Raw genomic sequence first — 14,548 nt, forward strand, 5'->3', positions numbered from 1 at the left:
CTTGCTGTTTAAAACCAACTGCCAATGGCTACTTTGTCTCTTTGTTGATAATATTTTCTGTCTGAGAGAAATTGAGTTGACAAGAGGACATGCCAAAAGAGCTCTGTGAAGCATGTACCAAACTTAGCACCAACCAATCCCAATGATTGTTTCAGTGGAAATGGGTGAAGAGAGGAACCACATCAAAATTACAACTCTACTCAAACCCCACTGAAATTTATTGGCAAAAAGCTCAACACAGACTTTACTCAGCTTTTTTGACAGATCCTCTCGTGAAATTACTTTCTCTTTTCAGGGAAATATTACAAACAAAACAGATAGGGTGTCCAGGGGCAGCCCCTAACCACACACATAGGGAACTGACATGAATGAAGATGAAAGAATTGTGTGCCTTTCATTTGCTGGTGCCATTTCTGAGAAGATTAACTTCTTGTAACAGTCCATAAATTCTTTAAATGACACCTTTTGCTCTTAGCTATGTTTCTTCATTCATCTCATTTTACTGTACTATTACAATTTTAGCTCTGGTGCCATTTTCAAGCACCTACAAAAATATAATACAATGCACTAAACAATATGATGTCATATTATGGCGCAGAAAAAGATTAAAAATAATATTCTTTTAGAGCTGTTTCACTTCTGAGCTAACAGAGTCAATGATTGTTATTAATGACAGGAGTAAATGGGTGTTTTTCATAAGCAGGTTGAAGTCATTCCATGCACGACAGAGTTAACAATGTCACATGTAGTGTACGTTATCGATCATGATACTTCATTTTATATAGCGTAAACTTGAGTGGATCATGTGCAACACAATGGTGTTCATTTGGTTAAAAGTGCATACTTATAGTACATATACCTACCTATCAAAGGAGGTGGGGGTGAAAAGGAAGTGTAGTCCACAATGCACAAATACCCACACTTGATTCATCCAGTATTTGAGAATGAGAACGCTTAGTGACTTGCAACAAACTTTACACATAATCAAAACTTCATAAAACTTTTTCTCAATGACAACCCCCATAAAATGATGAAAGGGAAAAAAGTGTATCACTTAGTAAATGTTCACTGTTCATGGAATAAAACTGCCGCATCAGGCATAATGTTTTAATTTATCACTTCTTTACTATTAGCTATGTTCACAACAAATTTTACTCGCAGTATTCATACAGACCGCTGAATGTACAAGCAAAATGATGTCACTGTTCAACATTTAGCTCAGGAAATGACGACATCATAGTCATTGAGCTGTATGAAAATGAAACTACTGGGCAAAATTCACTAGAGTTATAGGTGAGATATACGTACAAATACATGTGAAATACGTTAAATACAAGTGGAATATATTTGATGGGTGTATACGGGCAAAGCCACAGGTAACAAGCTCATCCTAAATCCCTGGAATGATTTCAACAAAATTTGGTACACACATTATTTATGACCTGGAAAGAAATGTTGTGGGTAAGAACCACAAGCCTCCTAATGAGGTGGCGATGGTAACATGAAGAGAGAAGGGGAGAGGGGAAGATGGACAGACACAGAGTAGAAAAGAGGAGACAGGCTAATAAAAGATTGGAATCTCTCTCTCTCTCTCTCTCTCTCTCTCTCTCTCTCTCTCTCTCTCTCACACACACACACACACACACACACACACACACACACACACACACACACATCCTTTCGCATCACCTTGGTTCCGAGAGTTCTGGAACCTGTACAGAAAATTGGAATAGAGATCAATATAAACATCATTTCCGCCCATTTTACTGCTCATGAAAACCACACATTGTGTATTGTACCACAATACAACAAGAAATAAAATGCAAAGATGCTGGTATTGTGGTACAAGCAAATAATTTTTGGGACAGTGTAATGAAGGAGGCAACTGAAACTGGAGTGATAGATAATTTAATCAATAGAGATAGAGACTTCAGTTTAACTAAAGTGTGGGATCTGGCACTTCATTTGCTTAAATCATGCCACAAAATATCTCAATGGTTTTTGTCTGCTCACAGGTAAGTGCCTATTAAGATAGTTTTTGGTAAATGGTTTTTTTTTTTTTTTTTTTTTTGCATAGCCTTTCCATTGGTTTCCAATTTCTGTTGGCTGTCTTATTGATTAATGGAGTTAAGAAACAACTGTTGTGGTGGCATGCAGTGTGTGCCAGTTACATTTTTGAGTAGGATCCAAAAAGCAAGTAATGGAACTGTGCTTGGCAACTGACAACAAGGGAAGTTGTCAAAATACTGTGCAATAATAAAATGACAGTTCTTTGTTATGACACAGAAATGTTAATTGTTGAATCTGTTGCCAGTTAAAATTACTTGTTACAACACACTCACTCGTTACTGCAAGCTATAAGTTTGATTTTAATCATTTATCAGCCCATACAAGTTACTCTGCGACAGACAAGTTCTAAGTAGAAACTTCTTAGTAGACAGCATACACATCAAAGGTTTACTTTTGTGTTTCACCATTTGTGAACAACAACAAATTTATTTAATATATTTTTCTTTGGCAATCCCACCAATATAAAATCAACCAGGGTAAGTAAGGTGTGCTTTCTTCGATCTGATCTGATTCTCAGAAGAAACCAGCCTTGTCTTTAATCAGGAGACCAACTTTGCAGTTATGTAAAATAGTTTGTATACATTGCATGAAACAGATCAAGGCAGCTGGAAATTGTTTTTCAGCTAGACTTCATCAAAAGGAGTGCTAAGTACTGTTACTGTTGTTATCCGAATTTATAACTGCCATCAGTTGTCCTGTTCCAATTTCTAAAACTAATATAAACATAAATCATAAAATCAAGAACAAATAACAGCTTACATGACACTTGAGGACACTGGCATCAAATGATCTCTGACAAGTGTCAACAAAACACAAAGCAGATGTCTGTGTAATCAAGTTCACTTCATTTTCTAAACTGGAATCTGTTTCTGTTGCATGCTGCACAACAGGGAGCTGAACAAATCCACGATAGTCAGGTCCTTTGTCCCGAACACGCACTGAATAAACCTGGAAAAACAGAACAAACTGCCTTTAGATTATTCTTGATGATAGGTGACACATTTTCACAGGAGAAAGGGCTCAATAAGATGGTTTGAAATGCTTAATACCCAATGAATACTTTTCCTCATTTTTCTCCTATTACTCATCCTCAAGTTACTATGTTATGTCTCTCCTTCTCCTTTTCCTCAACACTACACTCTCCCCATTACATTTCTATGCTCAACTTCACCCCTGAACATCAACTTCCTGAATGGCAAGATATAATTTCCAATTCATAATCTTAGCTTCAAAAAGAACAGTGACACCCCCCTACATTAGAATGCCATCCTGTTTCCATCTGGTTCAAAGATCCAAAATGTTGGTTAAATGTGTACCCAATGAGTAGTCATCATATTCTCCCCTTCATTCAAAGGGTAAACATATTTATTAAAATTAAGTTGGAACAAAAAGATTAAGTGTCTTACTAAAAAACACCAAGAAAGAGGTAAACTCAAGGGAACAGATAATTGATCTCTGCAAATCTGATCTATGTTAATCTGGAGACACTTAGTATAACCCAAATTTCATTACAGTACATGAGTTCGGGATAAGAGGTTGTCACTGATTCAAAAAAAGACATTACAGTAAATGAAAGAAAGAGATGCATGATCAATTATGTAGTGGACCACAGGAAAGCACATACTAAAGTACATTACCAGTACCAATCAAACACTCACCTTACTTTATAATCAAAGTATTCTCCTGAAACTTAGCAGATAAATGTGACTGAGTTTTGTGACATGTAGAAATAAAATTATTTGCCTTTAATGTGATATGTAAAACACATTAGTTACACCATAACATATCTCCAAGGGTATATACTATAAGCACCCACCCAACAAAATTTCTCATCACATCTGACAACTGTTCAGTATGGCAGTGATGTGTTGCAATAAAAGAGACGAAAGTTCCTGTGGGGAGTAACAATTTAAAAGTCAGTAAGATCGAATGAGCTTTTCGTCCTCTACAACTTCTACCATTCAATGACCACTTTCTAATGATGAGATTAGGTCAAATTCTGGAGCATCAGATGTAAAGTTAGATTTTGTTGCAGATTATCTACGTAGCCTAAGTATCACACTGTTTACCCCAGAGCTTTGCACCTCCTGTCTTTTATTTAGAGGTATAGCACACTGTTAAGGATACTTTGATCGGCCACTTCACTGAGCAAATCTGCACAGTTGTGCAGATTGCATTGGGGCATAGCAGCAAACAAGGTTCTTTCATTTTGTAACGTCTGGTTGGCAGAAAAGACTACCACGAAGTGTAATACTTCATTAAGTAGATATTAGAGGAACTGCATAGCCTGAATCTGGTAGTTCCTCAAGCTTCCTGACAGTCCTATATTTTTAATCCCCACAGTATACACTATGTTTTAAGTATGAAGATCACGTGATATGATTACTTTATCAGTTCATGTACGATGGCAGCATACTTCTTACTGGAAAGTTAACAATAAAAACATGTTCAAGCTCTACAAAATGATTCCTCCCAAAACCTTTATAACACCAACTTATGAGGAAACTTGGACCCATGCCAACAGCTAAGGATGGAATCTCTGAGTAAACTTAACAATGTGTTGTGTGTCTCCCTGTAAAGGTTTATTATCTAATAAACACACAAAATAAACCTATGGTTTAATCTGTTTAGATGTGGAGGTGACATAGGATTGTGTATTCCTTCCAGGAGGAATGGAAGAAGGTGCACCATGCAGCAGTACTCTCCTCAATAGTGCAGAGTTTATTAGAAGGAATAGTAGCCCACCAGATGTTCCATCTCCAAAAAAGTAGTAGTCTCATTTGCACCTGCAAATCCATACCTAGGATCATCAAGATGAATGTAAGGCCATCAATTGTCTCTTTAGCCAGAATGTTGGCCAGTTTATTCCTTGGGAGAACCATATAACTTTGGAGCCAAAGAAAGAGAACTGAGCAGGCAGCAGCAGACATGGGTTTGAATCCCGGGCATGGTACAGACTTTCATTTGGTACATGAATCCCAACCTTGACACACATTTTCATTCATTGCTTTAGTCTAAGTATGGCTAAGGTAAGAACAGTAGGTAAGAATAGCAGATTTCAGAGAATAACAAGAGTAGCATCAATAAATGGATTGGAGATTACTCACTTAATTACTAAAAATTAAAATGTGGTCAAGGGAGGACTGTTTAAAAAAATGTAGTGCTCTGTTAACAAGTCTCAGCTCCCCACAAAAACACTATATGATCCTGGCAACCAATGCTCCCGACTGACATAAGATGTAAAACCATGCATTGTCATAATCATGGCTTTAGAATAAAGATGGTAGCATCCCAATACTACCAAAGAACTGAGAGGAAATGATGTCAGAAGGTCAGGAGGATAACTGAAACTTTAGGTCCTTGAAATAGATCAGTCCTAATTCATGCTCTGGTTACTAACCGGAGCAGGAGCAGGAGGAGGGGAGGGGGGGGGGGGGTTGCAGGAAAAAACAGTGAGCACATTGTAACAACTTTCAAGGTTAGGCGGAGGTACTAGAAGAGTGCATCAAGGCATACTCCAACTGATAATTCCACCTGATGGTGGGTGTCAGTGGGTTGATGCCCCTTGTACACAAAAATAATATGATATGTTGGTCATTAGGAAGTTGTAGGATGATGATCACATAAGTGAGCAAGAGCTGATATCATCAGAACTGAAGAAGGAAGATCCATGCTTCAGCAACAAGTCTGTCTACAAGGCTAGTCCAGAAGGTTCCAGTCACCAGTCTTACTCCACACTGATAGATCGGAAACAACAATTTCAATGCTGAAGGTGCCACTGAACCATAAGGAATGGGCAAGGAAGCAGAGAGTGTTAAACACTTGCATGCAGCTACAAAAGAGTTAGCAAGTTGATATCCAACAGTTGCGGTAGTCTGGGTGCAACTGCTTCAGACACCTACTGCAACCAACCATGTAAAAAATTTCGTAAAATCTCTGCAGCAAGATGTCAGTGTTGTCACAGCTCTACACACAGCTATTGTTCAGGGTGGATATGCAGACAAGGAAAACAAAATTCCCAAATTTCCCAGTTAAAAACACACTTTTTCCTGGATGAATACAAACTTTTTCCATGTTAAGTGACAGTGTACTTAACCTCAGAACTGTAAAATGTATCAATCATTTGAATGGAGAAGGTTTAATATACTTGCATAGAACTTCCTATAACTTAAAAAAAATGTTTTGGAAAGATCTTTGATGTACAGCAAGATGTACATTGCATATTTCCATATTATGGTATGCTGCATAATTTCTTATTACGAAAGTATATATTCTAATTCCACCAAACACAGCATGATAATTTTCGATGCATTGAAATCAAGACTGTGATTCGCTTGTGTAAGCCAATCATGGCTCACATCACGTGGTCTCACCAGGTAATGACAGTAGATATTCAGAGCATAGGGCACGTGATGTACTCAGCCAATAGCAACATCACTATTAAGTAGCATGAATACACAAATATGAGAAGTTGATGGTTTAAATTAATATACGAGTACATAGTGAAGCTACAAGTAAGACATAAATGTCTGGTCTTCTGAGCTCGAAATTCTTCTAAGAGGCTGGCCCTCAAAGAGTTAAGCTTTAAATGAGAGTCGAACACTCAGCGATTTAAGAAATCCAAAGCACATTCTCACACTAACGTAATTCATCTTATGTAAAATATCATGGTCGGTTCTTTATTACGGCATAATGCCACATGTGGCAGAAGATGGAAAATTGCACTTGAAATTCAGCAAACAGTTTAAGCTAGCTAATAGCGTGGAATGAAACACTTGGTTTCAAATAAACTTACCGCCTCTACAGAAAAGATTAATAAAAGCCAAACTTCTTTTGCAAATCGACAAAAATAACTTTGTTATTCTGCAAGGCAATTAATGCTTGACTGCCAAAAATGTGGAAATAAAATCAAATCAGGAAACTGAAGCTAATACCATATTTTAGCCTACTGTAATTATGTGAATGTATTTTAATTCACTTGATATCTCCTGGCCACAGAAATCCATTTTGTTTTCATTTGATGTGAGAGCTGTAAACAAAGCGGAAACTGCAAAATCACTAAACGTACACACAGGTTACGTGGAGACTACCTTCCTCCCCACTACAACTCAGACTGCTCTGTGTGACAACTCAGACTGCCCTGTGCGCGTGCGTGAATCTGGCAGCTTGGGTGTGCCAGAAAAATTTTTCTTGGTAGCACCCGGCTGCTTGTTGCTACTGCTGATACAGCTAACTGCCATACTTCAAGTAGCCAGAAGTGGGAAAAGGTACTGCTCACAAGTGACTAAACTGCGCATGCGCATGAGCCCACTGGCAACTGCTCAGACGAACCTAATGCAAACAGTTGCAATGTCATGCTCATCACAAGCAGTTTGTTGTTATGAAATATTGCATAGTCTTCATCTTTGACACATTTAGCTTTTAGAAGATGCTTGTGTGTGCTACTATCCCCTCTAATAAACTCTGCACTATCAAGGAGAATACAGTTTCATTGTCAGCTGTCATGGAGCTTCTTACTATGACTTGACTATAGTCTTTCACTGACAAATATGGGGCAGCCATGTTAGCTTTATATCAAAGAGGAGTCCCAAAAACTGGGACTGTGCAACAGCATCCAAGCGCTGGATACCCAAGTACAATTCTAGGTCCGGATGGATCAAGGTACGGAGGGCTTTTGGATGCACCTTGCAACTGCTGTTCACCCAATGCTACCAACTGTGGGGTATACTAAATGCAAAAATCATTGATATACAGCACCGGGGCGAGGAGTAGTCTGACGGAGAACCATTAACAGCAATGAAAAAGAGAGCAACATTCATATAAAGCCCAGTGGCATACTGTTCTCATCAACCCCTGAGGAGCAGAGGGATGTACTGCTCTAACTCAAAACAACCGATGGGATAAGAACTGACAAATGAAAATAAATAGGGAGCCTCAAATCTCCAGCCATGGAGTGTAAATAAAATGTGATGGTGTTAAGTGGTGTTGAATGCCTTACGTAGAATCCTTTTCTTTAAAAAAGTGTTGGTGTTTATAGAAAGCCTGTTGGATTGCTGTTTTTAACTAAATCATATGGTCAGTTTGGGATTGTCCCTCCCAGAAACCACAACCATAAGAGGAAAAAAAAGTCCCTTCATTCAAGAACACAAAATAATTATCAGGAAATCATCCTTGCAATGAGTTTGCAAGGCACATTGGTGAGGCTAAATGGTCAGTAGCTGTCAATTAATGTTGTGTTTCCAAATGGCTTAAAGCTTGTGAAGTGTTACTCTCTTGCCATTGCAAAGGAAAAACACCTTCTAGTCAAATACGGTGGAACACCCAGAGTAGATGGAGTTACTGAGTAACATTCAGGTTTAGGATTGTCTGATTATGAATTAAATCAGGGCCTGGGGCCACACTGTGTGACAAGTCAAGAGCTTGAAGCAGTTCCCAGTCAATTAAAGATTCATTATATATTCAGTGTAACAGAGGGCGAAGAATAGGATGACGTCTTCAACTTGCCTTTTATGCATTTAAAAGGTAGTCGGACAACAAAAGGATGCCAATGGTGTGGCAAAATGGGTCACAAGATGTTTAACAAGAACCAACACATTGGTAGATATACTGCCATGAAGGAGGAGACCCAGGACAGTTGTTGGTCTTTGGTGGTGCAGTAGACTACGAAGCTTGGCCCTCACCTCGGATGAAGGGGCATATGTTCCCAAGAAGAAGACTTGGTGCTCCCAGCCTCCCTTTTTACTGTGTTTAATCAGACAGTGAGCCTTAGCACAGGGCCACTTTGAGACAATGATCAGTGGAGGATGCCATTTGAGGCTTTACGGGGACTTTTGCTAATCCTGAATAGCTGTTGCAATTTTTTTCAGTCTACTATGGCACTGGCTGTTGGCACAGTGGACCCATAGAAAGGGAATAGCGTTCCATTGCCAGGAGCGATCATGTAGGATAAATCTACATCAACCTCGTCGATGCAATCTGACAGAGTAGGGACAAAAAAGACAACAGAGGTATACAACTGCCACTTGGCTCTTGCGAGAACCCACCGTGGTAACTGGTTTGTCAGGCTGTGATAAGGAAGTGACACGATCACTGGAAAGTGATAACTGTCAAGAAGATCACCACATAGTGACCACTGTAGCGACACTACAAGATGGAGAAGTGATTGTAAGGTTGATAGCTGAAAAGATGCCTTGGATGGCACTGCAGAGGGCAGGAGAGACAGATCAAAATCAGAAAGGAACTGGATAATCAGAAGGCCCCTATCAGGCAACGTGATACTTCCCACATTGGTTTGTTTTTGTTTTAGGGTGCAAAAACAACTAGGGTCATACACGGTACTGTCAAAACCGTAAAACACAAAGACAAAGAGAGGAATTAAAAATGACTACACGTAAATCCCAATCGATGGAAGAGAAGACAGCTAAAAACAGGGATGTGGAGAAAGGTCTATAAAATATCTCATAGAGAAACGGAATCCTGAACTAAAAATTAAATGGCCTTCACCACACTGCTATGACAGACAAAAAGTAAAACGTGGTAGACAGCCCACACATCATTCATTAAAATGGCCGATAATTCAGATGCCAAACACAAATGGGAACATAAGCGGTTAAAAAAAAGGGCATTCTGTCAGGAAATGGTGGACAGTTAAAAGTTGGACACAATGTGCACAAACTGGTGGGGGAGCACCACTCAACAGATGATGATGGCTAAAAAGACAGTGCCCAATATGCAACCTAGTTAAAATGATCTCCTCACTGCCAGAGGGCCAAGAGGAAGTCGTCCAAGCCACTGAAAGAGGCTTTAATAACATGGAGCTTGTTCCCATGAAGAGAGGACCAGCGGTGATGCCAAAAAGACACCACCTGCTGACAGACAGTAACACAAAGATCGTCAGAGGGAATGTAAGAAGTAGCAGGCTGACATACAGGGACTGTAGCCTTGGCAGCAGCATCAGCAGCCTCGCTTCCTGTCAGACCGACATGACCACGGACCCACATAAACATCACAGTGGCTACATCAAGAGTGAGCAAGCGACAGCTTTCCTGGACCCATTGCACTAAGGGTGTGTAGCACACAGAGGTTTTGAAGGGCACTGAGAGAGTCTGAGCAGATGACACATTTGAAAAGCCTTTGTTGCCGGATGTACTGCATGGCCTGATACAGGGCAAACAGCTCTGTTGTAAATACTGAGCAGTGTTCCGGAAGCTGATACTGAAAAATGGGCACCAATGTCAAAGGTACACCTGACACCATGATCCGTCCGAGAGCCATTAGTGTACACAAAGGTACCATGCAAAGTGCTATGCGAAGGTTGTGAAACTGAAGGCGATAGGGTGAGGTTGGAGTAGTGGCCTTAGGAAGCAAATGAGGGGCCAAGGTGAACATGGGCCCACCACACAAAGCGAAGGTAGTGAAGGATTCACATCCACCAGGAAGTTGCAGGGAGGGTAAGTTAAGCTGCCAGACCAAGAGCCAAAGCGAACTCCATGAGGTAACAGAGAACAGGGACACATCCCATACTGGCAATCCAAGGAGTCATCAAAGAAGGAGGCATAGGATGGGTGGCCAAGCTTGGCAGACAAATGGCATTCATACCTGGTGAGGAGAAAATCACAGCAGTATGACAGTGGTAGTTTGGCATACAGACTCTCAATTGGCCTAGTGTAAAAGACACTGGTGACCAAACGGATGCCATGATGGTGGATAGTATTGAGACAGCATAAGAGGGACAGATGTGCAGATGCATAAACAAAGCACCCATAGTCTAGTTTTGAATGGACAAGGGACCGGTACAAACGGAGGAGGGTGGTTTGATCTGCATCTCAGGAAGTACCATTGAGGACACGTGGAACACTGAGGGACTGCATATAGTGATCTGCCAGGTAAGACACATTGGAGGACCAAGGAAGTTTCCTATCAAGCATGAGCCCCAGGAAGTTCATAGTTTCAATGAACAGAAGAGCAATAGGCCCAAGATATAAAGATGGCAGAAGAAACCAACTGCGCAGCTAGAAATTCATACAAATGTTTTTGTCAGTGGAAAATCAAAAGCCATTGCCGATGTTCCATGAATAAAGATGATCAAGACACCGCTGAAGATGCCGCTCAATGAGAGAAGTCCGTAGAGAACTGCAATAGATGGCAAAATCATCAACGAAAAGGGATGCCCGCGGGATACAGGCCATTACAGGGTTAATGGCGATAGCAAAGAGGACGATGCTCGGGAGAGAACGGTTCTAATGGCTCTGCGTCCTGTGGGACTTAACATCTGAGGTCATCAGTCCCCTACACTTAGAACTACATAAACTTAATTAACCTAAGGATATCACACACATCTATGCCTAAGGCAGGATTCGAACCTGCGACCATAGCAGCAGCGCGGTTCCGGACTGAAGCGCCTAGAACCGCTAAGGAGAGAACCCTGAGGCACACCGTTTTTCTCGATAATGGTGTCCAACAAGGCAAAATCCACACACACCTTGAAAACTCAGTCTTTTAAACTCCTGAAGGAAACAGGGCAGGCGACCACAGAATCCCCACATGTAGAGCATACGGAGGATACCAGTCCTCCAGCAAGTGCTGTAGGCTTTCTACAAATCAAAAAACACTGCCACAGTCTGGGATTTCTGCAGAAAACCAGTCATGATATGGGTGGGCAAAGTGACGAGACAGTCAGCTGCAGAACGCCGCGCTCGAAATACAACTTTGCAGTGGTTGGCAAAGTGCAAGACTTGAGCCACCACATCAGCTGGGCATGAATAATACAGTCCATCATCTTACAAACACAGCTGATGAGAGAAATGGGGTGGTAGCTAGAAGGAAGCTATTTGTCTTTACTGGGCTTAGGTACGGGTATGACAGAGGCTTCACACCAGTGTTTGGGAAACATGCACTCTGCCCAGATGCAGTTGTACGCATTAAGCAAGAGAAAGGTGATGCAACATCAGAATGTGAACAGTACCTGGCCCTGGGGCAGAGAATTGGGATGAACTGAGAGCACGATCTAGCTCCCTCATAGTAAAGGCGGCATTGTAGCACTCGTGATTCTTTTGAGTGGAGAAAGGTATCGCCCGAGCCGCTTCCACTCGTTTCCAATGGAGGAAGGCACGGTGACAGTGGGAGGAGCTTGAAATCTCCATGATTGCCAATGTTTCCTATGGTGCGCTCCTTCCAACTGGGGGCCCCCTTCAGAAGGGGACACACCTACCTTAGGTGACCGTTCACACCTCAGGTCACACCTCCCAAACACCTGACAGAGGGACCAATCGGCAATATGGGAAGGTAGCAGCTTACCCCTCCCTGGCCCTGGCCTGTACCTGGGGGTAAGTGCAAACCCTACATGTCGACCTGGGGCTGGGAATTGCGTGTTTCCCAGTCACCTTTTATGCGTCAGATGCATGGGCCGGGCTTCAGGAGCGCACAGGAAGGAAGAAGAAAAAGAGTAACCTCAAATGCCGAAGCTGAGGAATGATAGGAGAAGGGGAATGAAAAAAGAAAGAAGGAACAAAAGACAGTGGAGAGATTGATCTGATTTCAGCTACTGAATATGCAGAACACATTTCCAACAATATAACATGCCTGGTTCCCCATGGGAGGGGAAAAAGAATAGCAAGAAGATAGACATGCAGCATGTAAGGGAAAAGATGCTGCAAAGGGTGGGGCCCCATGGTAGCCAAGCACAAACCCACCAAAGAGCGGCAAGGTGCCTGGAGGTTTCCATGTTGGGTAGCGCACATTGAAAGTGGAAGAGAGTCATTGAATTAAGGTGGTCTCCTGTAGGTGTGTAAGTGTTTTGCATTGGGTTAAATGAATGTCAAAAATGTGGATCATTGGGGTAATTCACACTGACACTTACTGCTTCCAATGTGGTACAGAGGAGAAGCCACTCACTGAGGACATCTGTATGAATCAATCACATGCTCTCTCGAGACAAGTACGGTTCTGACAGAATAATGGTAATGGTCATCAGTGAGATGTGTTTCTTGGAGAGCAACATAGATCGTTGGACAGGAGGAAATTATCTGTTGTAATTCTAGTAGCTGTCAGTAATATCCATTCCAGTTCGACTTGAGCATCACACAAGAGTGCACTGGTAAGGTGTGACAGGGTCAGGATCACAGATCACAGTCCAGGACCACCGTCTGTCACCAGTGGGGATAGAACAATAGAACAACAACAATAACAATCTCAATAGGAAAGGGAAGGGTACACTAGCTGAGACGATAGCAAAAAGGGGGAGGGGGGGTACTGAAGCTCATGGGAGTACTTCTTTTTTAGGCTAAGATTAGTGTCCAGTCATCCAACATTGACTGAAATTAAGCTTAATGAGAAGCTCAGACAGGAGGATACTAGAGATGTTAAAATAACACAAGGTTCTCATAACTGTACAGTGAAAACATCATATAGTCACAGGTATTTAAATGGTAAATGTAGGTGGATATAAGCTTTCACGGCATGTAAGCAGAGACAATATGAAGAGAGGAGGAGTTGCCATATATGTTAAAGCTGTCATAATGTGAAAAATTTGGAAACTAAAAAATTTTGTGTAGAGCAACATATAGAATCACATGCATGTGAGCTTAAACTAAATAATGGCACTTTTATAACTGTAGCCATTTTCCCCCCATTGGTAAATTTTCAACTATTTTTTGAAAAACTTGGATTCTTCGTTGTGCTATCCATCAGACAGAGGGAAGCAAACTATTGTTTGTGAGGATTTGAATGTAGATTCTCTGAAAGAGTCTGATAGAGAGCTTGACCTTGAAGTATTACTTGGTTCTTACAATTTGACATCAATTATTGATTTTCCAACTCAGATGGTACAGGAAAGCAGCACAATGATAGATAATGTTTTTATAGACCACGATAACAACGTGTGTGTGTGTGTGTGTGTGTGTGTGTGTGTGTGTGTGTGTGTGTGTGTGAAAATCTGCTACAAACTTGGCAAAATTTCACAAAGACATTTTAAATGCTTAGCCAAGCATACAGGGAGGACTGTATGAGTCACACACAGAGCTACAAGTGGATTAAACATTTTCAACAGCGCAGAATGTCGGTCTGTGACAATTCCGAGTCTAGACATCCTTCCACAACAACAGCTGATGGCCATGTGAATAGCATTCAAGCTGTGATTTGCAAAATTGTCGTTTAAATGCTGGGGAAGTTGCTGAGGAGGTGGACATCAGTGTAGGATCATGCAATCAAATTTTGAGTGAAAAACTTGAGATGTGTTGTCTCAGTGCAAAATTCGTACCGTGTTTGTTGACTGAAGAACAGAAACAGACCCATGTTGAATTGTGCGAGGAACTCCTTGCCACTGTTAATCACAATGAAAACTTTCTTAAGAATATCATAACAGGCAATGAGACGTGGATGTACGGCTATGATTCTGAAACTAAGATGCAGTCGTCGCAGGGGGTGGGCACAAGGTCAGCTTGTCCAAAAAAAAACATGCAGGAGTCGGTCGAAGATCAAG

At 41.2% G+C, this 14,548-nt stretch overlaps 1 protein-coding gene across 3 annotated transcripts in view; it reads right to left on the minus strand.

The window, feature by feature from the left end:
- Positions 1–14,548, minus strand: part of LOC124787986 (uncharacterized protein C2orf42) — a 235,488-nt gene that overhangs the window by 175,505 nt on the left and 45,435 nt on the right. For all 3 annotated transcript variants that reach the window (XM_047255017.1, XM_047255015.1, XM_047255016.1), the window contains one exon: positions 2,830–3,018. In XM_047255017.1, coding sequence (XP_047110973.1) covers positions 2,830–3,018 — 189 coding nt within the window. The remainder of the gene's footprint in view (positions 1–2,829; positions 3,019–14,548) is intronic.

This window comes from Schistocerca piceifrons, chromosome 3, assembly GCF_021461385.2.
Source record: "Schistocerca piceifrons isolate TAMUIC-IGC-003096 chromosome 3, iqSchPice1.1, whole genome shotgun sequence".
Taxonomy (NCBI): Eukaryota; Metazoa; Arthropoda; class Insecta; order Orthoptera; family Acrididae; genus Schistocerca; species Schistocerca piceifrons.